At 50.7% G+C, this 10,487-nt stretch overlaps 1 protein-coding gene across 1 annotated transcript; it reads right to left on the minus strand.

Annotated features, from left to right (window-relative positions):
- Nucleotides 1-6,628: 6,628 nt before the first annotated feature.
- Nucleotides 6,629-8,752, minus strand: CHST2 (carbohydrate sulfotransferase 2; the record flags this gene model as incomplete). The annotated part of the gene is made up of 1 exon (XM_082654796.1): nt 6,629-8,752. One exon carries the CDS (start codon nt 8,750-8,752, stop codon nt 7,160-7,162), a length of 1,593 nt encoding a protein of 530 aa, XP_082510922.1. The 3' UTR covers nt 6,629-7,159.
- Between the last annotated feature and the right edge of the window lie 1,735 nt (nt 8,753-10,487).

Below are 10,487 nucleotides of genomic sequence, written 5' to 3' on the forward strand. Positions count from 1 at the left end.
GCAGCAACATGGATGGACTTTGGAGGGCATTAGGTTAAGTGAAGTAAGTCAGACAGAGAAAGACAAATACCGTATGAGCTCACTTATATGTGGAATCTAAGAAATACAACAAACTAGTGAATATAACAAAAAAGAAGCAGACTCACAGATACAGAGAACAAACTAGTGGTTACCAGTGGGGCAAGGCAAGTGGGGAGGGGCAGGTAGAGGTGGAGGAGGGGGAGGGGCAAACTATCAGGTGTAAGGTAGGCTCAAGGATGTATTGTCCAACACGGGGAATAGAGCCAGTATTCTGTAATAACTGTAAATGGAAAGTAACCTTTAAAAATTGTATTAAAATTTTTTTAATATGTAAAAAGAATACATATATATTACGTGCATGGGTAGGACCAAAAGAATTGTATCATTTCTATTGACTGTAATTCAGTTGTTACCTTTCTTTGGGGGGCTCCAATTTATTGTTCCTCTGTTTCAAACATTAATATGGAAAGACCACATTTGAGGCCTTCCACAGGAGTTTTTGGAATTCCTTTTCATCCGTATTGATTTGTCTGGCTTTTTCCGCCTTCTGTCTGGCACACATATGAATCTCAGACCATGGTGGAATGTCACATCCCAACTCAAAAGCCTCTGACAGTGTCTGCTCCCCTCAATCCCTTCTGCTGCGGTGGCTTCTTGGGTGATCTCTTTTATTTAGCACTCCACTTTTTTTTTTTTTTTGGCTGTGCCGGGTCTTAGTTGCGGCAGGCGGGCTCCTTAGCTGTGGCATGCAAACTCTTAGTTGCAGCATGCATGTGGGATCTAGTCCCCTGACCAAGGATCGAACCCAGGCCCCCTGTTTTGGGAGCATCGGAGTCTTAGCCACTGCGCCACCAGAGGAGTCCCCAGCGCTCACTTTTTAAAGACCTACGAGCAAGATGCTGCTTCAGTGTTGGGGAGACACACACACAGATAGGATCCAGTTTCTTTCCTCTCGAAGGACCATGACTAGAAGAGGAAGTGGATTATAAACAAAGAATCCCAATCTGCAGGGATACATACCGATGGATCTATGCACAAGGCGGTCAGAGGGAATAGGAGACAGAAAGACACGTCTGCATCTTGGAGCAGGGCTGATAAATAAAAGCTTCAAACACATCTAGGCTCTTAGATAATGAGTAGGAATTTACAAAGTAGAGAAGAAATGGCAGGCAGGAGAGGGTACGAGAGGGCAGAGAAATTTCCCCAGAGAAGAGCGGGACATCCCACACTTATAATGAAATAAACTTAGCCAAACAGACTGGGCACACAATAAGGAGGCTTAGCTGATGGCTTAGCACACCCTGCACCTTTACTCCTTGCGTTCACTGTAACTTGACCTGCTGCTTTTCTATGCATAGACTCTCCCTCTCTATTATACACGAAGCAAATGCAGAGAGTCCCACAGTCGTTTCAGAAGGAAGGAAATATTGTTGTCAGCAGAAGTTGCTAGTATCCCCACGCTGAGGGCAAGGAGGTAAGCTCTGCATCCTCATGGAAGACTATCTGATGTGTTCTTGCCTGAAGGATTCCCCTGACGGCACAGGCTATATATTTATTTATTTATTTATATTTATATATATTTATACATTTATATTTATATAAAGTTATAGAAAATAACTTCTTGAGCTTAAGAAGTAAATACTCAGATCAAATGGGCTTGATGAATACTAGACAAAATTAACATAAAGAGACTAGTTCTTGTGGTAGTTTGAAATTTTAATATTTCATAAAAAGAATTCTGGAAGACAGGAAGAAAACAAAATAAAACAAACAAAAAGAATAAACAAGTTAGCTACAAGGGAAGAAAAATCAGGACCAGAAGTTAATAAAGCAATATCCACCCTGAACAGGATTGGTCCCAAGTTGTCTCAAGCCCAACTGATGACTCAGAGGGCCTTGTCAATCATTTGCTACAGTCATCAAGGATTATTTGTCATGTGCACACTCACCTCCTTAGAACTCCATCATGCAGAGTGCACTTGTCTCGCTAGGATGTCTGTGCTTTAATTATAGTTACACACGATACCCTGCAGCCACTTTCCAAGAAACTGTAGGCCACTGTTATTTATTCTCTCCTATAATTAAGCATTTCGTTTCTGTATCTGGATGCAGGACTGGCTTCATGGTAAATACCCGTACAGTTTGTGGGCCCTACACTCAGAAGGGCCCATGCTTGATTTAATCCTCTGCTGCTGCAGAATTGAAACGCTTAAGAATTTTTTAACAGGAGGCCCTGCCTTTTCATTTTGCACGGAGCCCCACAAATTATGTAGCTGGTCCTGTCTCGAGGATTCACTGCCTCAAGGTGAATTTCTATCAAGCCCTGTCTACACACTCAGGATGGGAGCCATTACTGAATGGTTCTGAGTATAGCTTTTGGTTCCAGTGATCATTTTCACAGTCATTTACTTGGCAGGGTGACTGTCACCAACCTGAAAGTTCAAACAGCCCCAGAACACATTTGATGTCTGATTACAAATAACTGGCTTGGTCAAAAGTTAAGCTTTGGCCTTGGCCATCCTCTCTCATCCTGCCAGGTATACAGACAGGCCCTATTTCTTCAAGGCTCCTTCAAGTTTATAAACAATACCACCCCCAACACTGGTTCATAAAGTTTCCCATTCTACAAACTTAATGTGTTATTCAGAATTGAACCATTTCCTTAGCATAATTTGATGAAGGGTGTGCAGAACTGTATCAGATGTAATAAAAGTCAAGCCCTGTAATTTCAATTATTAAACACTTGTACCAGAGCCCATACCCAAGCAGCTCAGTGGCTTGTACTTGAACTGCAAAAGTAGCAGCTGGATTGCCAGAAAGAAGGGAAGGTATGGAAACCAACTGTGTTCTTAGCCGTGACGGATTTGAAAGGGTCCCTCTCAAGGTGAGTGACAAAAGGGGTCTATAAGCTGTGCATTTACCTTGGGACATCCCATCACCTACCTCAAGCCGTTCTGCAGATTGCAACGGTCATTTTCTACCTGTCCACACTGGATCCTGACACAGAACTGTCACTGGTTCTGACAGAATCATCACCCACGAGCTCTCAGAGGCCTGCGATCAAACAGTGTCCCTCCCCACACACCCATTAGCTGGTATAAAAACATTCTCTCTTCCAGACCTCAAGACAGTGCACAAACACACTTGTATGTGCAGGCGGGCATGTGTGCTGTGTGTAGAGAGGGAAGGGAAGGAGGTCAGGGGAGGGTGGTAAAGTGACACCTCATCTTTATTCACGACTACAGATAAGACACGCCTTTTTACTTCCCTCTTAGTCTTTCTGAAGTCATCTCTAGAGACTGGGCTTCCAACATGATGTTTATTTCACTGTTCAGACCGAGGGAATATTCATTTAATGGCCTCACTCAGATTCACAGTAATTTCAAACAGACAGCGTAATTCAGCCACAGCTCTCCAGCGTGCAACAGCAATCCTGGACAGAACTGGCCACGGCCAGGCAGGGGATGCATGGGGACAGGCAGCCATTGTCTCGTCCACTGTCCACAACAGGACTCACTTCCTGCAAGTAACTATTCTCTGCCTGGGTGAAATTCACAGCACTCGAAACCATAAATAAATATCACAGGCTTCTGCAATCATGAACAACATCCCTTAGGTACCAGGGCAGCATTTATTCTGCCGGCATGTTCTGATCCCTGCCTTTTATCTTGTTCATGCTGTTGGAAAAACAAATAATAGAAATAGAATTCCTCATTTGGAGACTTTTACCTCTCCGTGTTCAGAAATTCTAATTCATCAGCGGGAAATATTGAACTAAACACAGATCCTCCTGGAAATCTTGAAGGTGTTCCTAGTGCCTATGCCCCACATCTAAATAGAGCCTAAGGCCCATTCTCTTCAGCAAACTTTAAAGAATAGCCTGGCACTTTCTCCAAACAGGTAACTCATTTTGCCACTCTTTCCCTTCTGAGCACTTTCAAAATTGGATAGTTACATATTTCACTCACTTAATAAATAGTTACCAAGTACCCACTGTGTAGTAGACACTGAAGGGTGCAGGATTTGCCCCCATGCCCGCCCACAGGGTACCCACGGGTCAGTCTGAATGAGGCCTTTGAGTGCCCCTGAGCTCCCTGAAACTCAAGCACCCAGCCTGAGCTGCTGCCCTTGTTCCAAATTCATATTTGTTGGCTAAATGCACTGAGTCGACTTTGTTTTACAAATAGAGCTCTCTAATTAACAAAGGGATTCCAAAGTCAATGGGGTAAATCAGGCGTGCTATCAGTCAAGCAGAATTTGAAAATAAAAATCACTCTGATAAGCTGCTCTAAAGAATATGTCCTCCTGCTGATGGACATATTGCCAAGTTGGGAACGGTGAAAGGAACTCCTTCACATTTGCTGCTTCAGAAATGGTCACAGGCTCTGTCACAAATTGTTGTGGCACAAGTCTGCTTGCTCCAGGGGCTGACAGAAGCTGATTAACACCCAAAATTGCTTCTCTCCTTCTCAGACTTGTAGAAGGAGAATGTCACTGATATGACGATCTCGGCTGTTTGTGGGAACTACACCTGTCTCGCTTTCCTAGAATGCAGCGAGGTACAAATCTTCAGGAGCAACAATTCACCCTGTCAAATTCCCGAGCCCAGGAGTGGCAGAGTGGAGAGAAGGCAGCTGCTACAAAACAAGGATATTAGGGGCGGAAGCCTCGTTCAAACACAGCAAGGGGAGAACTGTTGGTGTTTAGCTTAAAATTTCATTGGAGCAGAGACCGTGAACGTGCTGCAGGCTACAAAGCCTCTACGTGGCATCTCACATTTTTTAAATACAAGATCCAAAAACATCGTGATTCCACTTTAATGCAATCAAAGTCCTTAGCTATCCAGAGAGAAGAATGAATTCAACTGCCTAAAGATCCTTCACTCAAACACTAAGCATGAATTTTACTGTGATTAAGTGAAACGAGTTGATTCTAATGTCACATGAAATTTGTTTTTAAATGGTTCTTTAATTCAGAGTGGTTGCCTTTTAATGATGCTGCCTTAATTTCCCACTAAACCTGTTTCATCTCTAGTCACCCAACATTAATATTTATTTTGTTCATTTACTTTGAAAGTATTCTTAAATTAAAGTTGTTACAAATATTCTACTGCTGAAGATAATTCAGCATAGGCGCTACCATGAAAATATCATAGAAACCATGATCAACGTGTTATAGCTGTAATCTGGATTAATAAACACAATTACTATAAACAATTTTAGTAAATTAAGAAATAACCATTCTAGAATGTGTTATAAAATCCACTGCTAAATACATCCCTTTTTTTAACCTCTGTGCTTTTAAACTCTCGGAATTCTTAACAGTGTAGTTAGATTTCACATTGTAATAAAAATTATACTTAAAGTATTTCCCATGTACATATTCCTTTTCATTATATTTGCCTTAAAATGAAATCCTCAGCATTTAACCTATACAGATTGGCTTGCACAAATCTCACAATAAATTACAGTAAAATAAAATTATGATGAACTTGAACTTGTATCGTATTTAATGTAATATACAACTACACTCTCTTTTTCCTATTTAGCTTCATAACTTCTTATCATAATACAACATTCTGCAGAACGCTTCAGTACAAATGGGCTCAGGACAGCAGCAACACCATTACCACTACAGGAAAATTGCAATGCTTTTTTCCCTGGAAAATACCAAATCTCACAATCCAACATACAAACTCTTAATTCATTTTCATTTCCTCTTTCCCATAATTTATTTTCATATCTAAAAGAAGCTCTTGGTTGAAGACTTATACTGTCAGCAACACGTAGCTTCTTTGCAATTTTCTACTTTCAGAAAACATAAAAAGAAAAGCAATGTACCCCCACAAGCAACCTAAGTAAACCATTATAAATTCACATTCTCTTTTGCACTAATTTGGGTGGGCAGCCAGGAATAAGGGGGATAACCTGTGGGTGCCCTTACAGTTCCCAGATCAAACTTCCCTTTTCATATGCCTCCGTGGACTGTGTCAGAGGCAGAAAAACGCTCCAAACTCAAACACTTCTGTCACTTTTCTAACCAAAGAACTTGCTACCGTTGCCAACAAAACGTTCACACTAATTTTTGAGGTTTGTGTTCTTATCATCAGAAGTTTTTTGAACTACATACTTCTCTTTTTTAAAAAATCCTTTTTCTGAACTAACCTCAGGACCAAAACACTGGTCTCTGCTTCAAGGTTTCCCAGTGTTAACTCAAGAGTAATCAAAACCGAATGCCTTCAGATCCTCAAGGGGTTGCTTCTTCCTTTCTGTGCTCCAAGTGGAACAGGAAAGTAGCGCTGTGCTTTTTCCTCCACTGCCCTGCTTGGTTTTTGCCTTTAGAATCTGAAGATTTGTCCCCATTCCTGGGCACCTGACAGGCTGTGATTTACATGGGAGAACACAACTCCAAGGCTCTTATCAAGGAGTCTGAAGCTGCTCCCACCCATCTTAGCTGTTTTCTAGGAAACAGACAGGAAAAGGGGGTGGGGGGAGGAGAAGCAGATTCTGTCTGAAGCTGCACAGGACAAGGAACACAGGCAAATCCAAGTAATGGAGGCAAATATAAAAAAGAATATTATTTATTATTTTCTTTATTAATACTCACATATAACCTTTGCTTTTTACACAAAAGTCTACTTAGAAGAATGCCTCCTTGGTTTAGCGTGCCCAGTGGGGCTTTTGCTCCTGGACCACTTCCCCTTTCTCCACCCTCCCACACCTCCCACCCTACCCCCGACATCCAAATGACTCTTCTACGTGTTCACAGATACCACGAAAATTTTGGAAACAAGATTTGGGTTACTGGATCTTGATTTAATCAACATCCCACTTCAAAATGGAAGGCAGGTAGGGGAGAGGGTAGGAAAAGGGAGAAAAGGCAGGGGAGAGAAGAGGAAGGGCGGCGGGTCAGCACTTTCAAGCCTTGCCTTTTCTGAGATGTGTGTGTATTGTGGCTGTTCCTTGAAATTCAATGACTCAAAACACTGACAGTAAGTGCCTGTGTGGTTATTTATATTATGTATCTATAACAGAATGTGTGGGCTTCCTCAGTTTGGATCTGGGCTGTTTTTGTTGAAACACACCACAATCCTTCTGTGGGTGTCCCCACAGGGAGTCTGGTCTCCCGGGAACCCGTCTCAGAGCCGGGGTTTCCGGAGCAGGGTCTTGCTGAGGTCTCTGACCTCTTCAGGGCTACTGACCCGCTCGTAGCCCAGCACGGCCATGGGCTGGTAGCAAAACTCCTCCACCTGTTTGATCTGCTGGAAGGTGAGGGCGGTCCGCCAGGCATTGGCGGCCTGCGTGGCGTTGCGTGCTGACACCACGAAAGGCTTGGAAGAGGAGCCTGAGCCACTGGTCATGTTGAGGGCAAACTGCTCCATTTCAGGGCTCACCAATAGCCCCACAAAGTCATACACCCTCCGTAGGGTCTTGATGGGGTCTCCCACCAGGTCCTCGTACCGCACCACCAGGTAGTGGCCTTGCAGCCAGTCAGGGGGCTGCAGGGCCGTCTGCAGCGTCTTGGCCATGCTGTGGCAGATGACCTCCATGGCGCCAAGGGCGTGGTAGTCTGCAGGCCCACCCATGCTCTCCTTCTTGGCGCCCAGCTTATGGCCAGCGGCCTCCAGGAAGGGCATGCGGTGCGCTCGGGGGTCCCGGCTGCGCACCACCTGCAGGCTTTCACGGATGAGACCATGGCGCGAGCGGATGCGTGAACTGGCCACGGCGCGGGGATCCCGCACCAGGTGAATGACCTTGAGGTCCAGGGCCGGGTCGCGCAGAAGTGGCGCCAACACGGCCACGTCGAAGACGCGCACGCCCTTGATGACCAGAGTGCGGTACTTGCGGCACTCCTCCTCGAAGCGCGCCAGGCGCTGCGGGGGGCACTTCTTGCACACGCGATCGTCTACCAGCCCCACGACCTCCTTGCGGTAGGCGGGGCAAAGTGGCGACGAGCACACCACCTTGTTGGTGGCCGCGCCGAAAATGCCCAGCGTGGTGAGGTTGCGCCCCCCGCTGCCAGCGGGACTGTACAGCTGGAAGACAGAGAGGTCGCAGCGGTAGAGAGCGCTCAGCATGTCCCGTGCCGCCCCTTGCAGGGAAACGGCGTCCCCTGGGTACAGTTTTTGCCACACGTGCCACACTGGCTCGTAGAGGAAGAACACTTCGGGGTTCTGGTTGAAAAGCTCGCCGAAGAAGGACGAGCCCGAGCGCCACGTGGTGAACACGTACACCAACTGCCTCTTGTCCCCGCCATCCCCGGTGCCCCGAGTGCCATTACCCGGAGGGGCTGCGGCCCCCGCCGCCCCCGCCCCAGCTGCCGGAGCCGCCCGGACGGGGGCGACGGGAGAGCGGTATGGGGTACGGGGGTCCAAGCGGGTGTGTGCGCGGGGCTGCACGGCCGGAGGAGGCCCCGGATGCCCCCAGCCGCCCCCAGCCGCCCCCGCCGCGGCACCGAGCGGCCCGTCGGGGCTGCACTGCTGCAACGGCTCCTTGTGCCACTTGTAGTCCAGGAGGTTGAGCATGGTGAGCACCAGCAGCAGCGCGTAGCCCGCGCACAGCACCAGCGCCTTCCTGCGGAACACCTTCATTCCGAGCGGGGACGGGGGCCAGCGGCGACCCGGGCGCCGGGGCCACGGCGGGAGCAAGGCGCGCGGCCCGGCGGCAGGCGCGGCCGCGAGCAACCGGGGTGGCGCGCCCGCGGGCAGGGCTCGCGGCGGGCTGCGGCTCATCACAGGCACAACCCGGGCCGGCAGCGCGGCGGAGGCGGCCCTGCAACCCGGGAGGAGGACGCAGCGGCCCGGATTCGGGCGCTGGGACTTGGGCCGCGACTCCGAGGCGGGCGCGGCAGCAACGGCGGCTGGTCCCCGGCGCCCAGGGTTGGCTCTCCCATGGCAGCGGCTCTGAGAAGGACCTGCGAGGGGAAGCGGAGTAAGCTCGTGCGCCCCAATCCTCCTCCCCCTAATTAACGCCCACCCTCGGGTCTGCCTGGCTACCCCGCTAACCTGGAGCCACGGGCGCTCCCCGGAGCGGCCCGGGAGCACGGCCCGGCGGTCAGTCCTGCTGTCACTCGTTCCCCGCCTTCTCGAGCGCTGTTTTCCGCCCGGGGTCCGCGCGCCTCCGAGGGGGCCGAGGGACTTGGCAGCCCAAGCCCTGGGCAGAGTTTGCGGGCAGCGGGCGCCCTGCGGCTGGGGAAGGGAAACTTTCACCGGGCCCGAAGCCCTGCTCTGCGCTCCGCTGAGTCCAGTGCGCCCGGCTCCATCGGCGTCTCCGCCGCCCTCTCGGGACTGTAGCTTCCTTCCTCGCTCTGGCGGGGTGAAGCTGGCCGAGGGAGGGGAGGGGGAGGGGGCTTATACGGGACCCAGCTCCCGGCAAAGCGGCTCCGCCTCTCTTGCTCTTGGCCTCCGCTCCCCGAATCTTCCCATCTCTCTGGTGGTGGTAGATGGGGCGCAGCGCGACTCTGCAGCGGCGGCGGCAGCAGCTGCTTCTTCCATCACTCGAAGGATGCCCGGGCGGGCATTGCCGGCAGCCCCCGCCGCTCCTCAGCCTCCGACTGGCCCGGAAACCCCCTACACTCACACACACAGCTCTAGGCAAAGGAGCCGGGGTCCGCAGCGCTCCCTTGCCCGCCTCCCCCGCAGCACCAGCCTCTTCAGGTCAACGAGGCACCGGGGCAGAGAAAACCCCGCCGCCGCCGCCGCGCGAAAGCCGGCGCCGGGGAGGATGCTGCTACCCGACTCTCCCTACGCGGAGCGCACTCCGTCCAGCCTCTGCGCGGCTCCTGCCAGCCGGCGCCGGGTTGGTGCGCGCCGCCGTCTGTCGCTGCGGCTCCTCCCCTTCGGCGCGCTGCCCTCCTCCTCCGCGCGTCCCGCGCCCGCCCCCCCTTGCAGCGCCCAGCTCCCGCCGCCGCCACCTTGGGGGTTGGAGATGCGGGTTCCGATTTACAGCGGCGCCGCTTGGGCCGCCGTCCGCGCGGCGTAGGCCGTAGCAATCCGTGCGCCAAGCGCCAGGGTACGGGCGCGGGGTTCGGAGCGCTCGGGCGTCCCGACCTCTGGGAAACTTGGATTCTCCGTGCCGCTACCGGGCTCAACCGCACAGTTTTGCTCTCGGAAAAGAGTTGGTGATAAAGTTTGGGCAGAAATCCCACAGCGGCCTCCCACTCCGCTCTCCCCCCGGGGTCGGCACCGCCGGGCCTCTCGGGGACCGAGGACGCACCCGCGCCCCGGAGCGCTCCGAGGAGGCCGAGCGCGGCTCTCAGGCTCCCCACTCCCGGCTCGTCCCTTCCAGCTGGCCTGAGGCTTCTCCCTCACCGAGGAAGTAATAAATCTTTCTGACCCCTGGGTCAAAGAAGCAGCTTCAGTTTTCCGGAGGTGTGTGCCAGCGGGGCGTCTTCTCCCCGCTCTACTCCACCCATGGAGAGGGCCTCTTCGGTTTTATTAGCCCCCAGCAGACGCTCTCCCCACCTCC

Source organism: Grampus griseus (genome assembly GCF_964374135.1).
Source record: "Grampus griseus genome assembly, chromosome: 5".
NCBI lineage: Eukaryota > Metazoa > Chordata > Mammalia > Artiodactyla > Delphinidae > Grampus > Grampus griseus.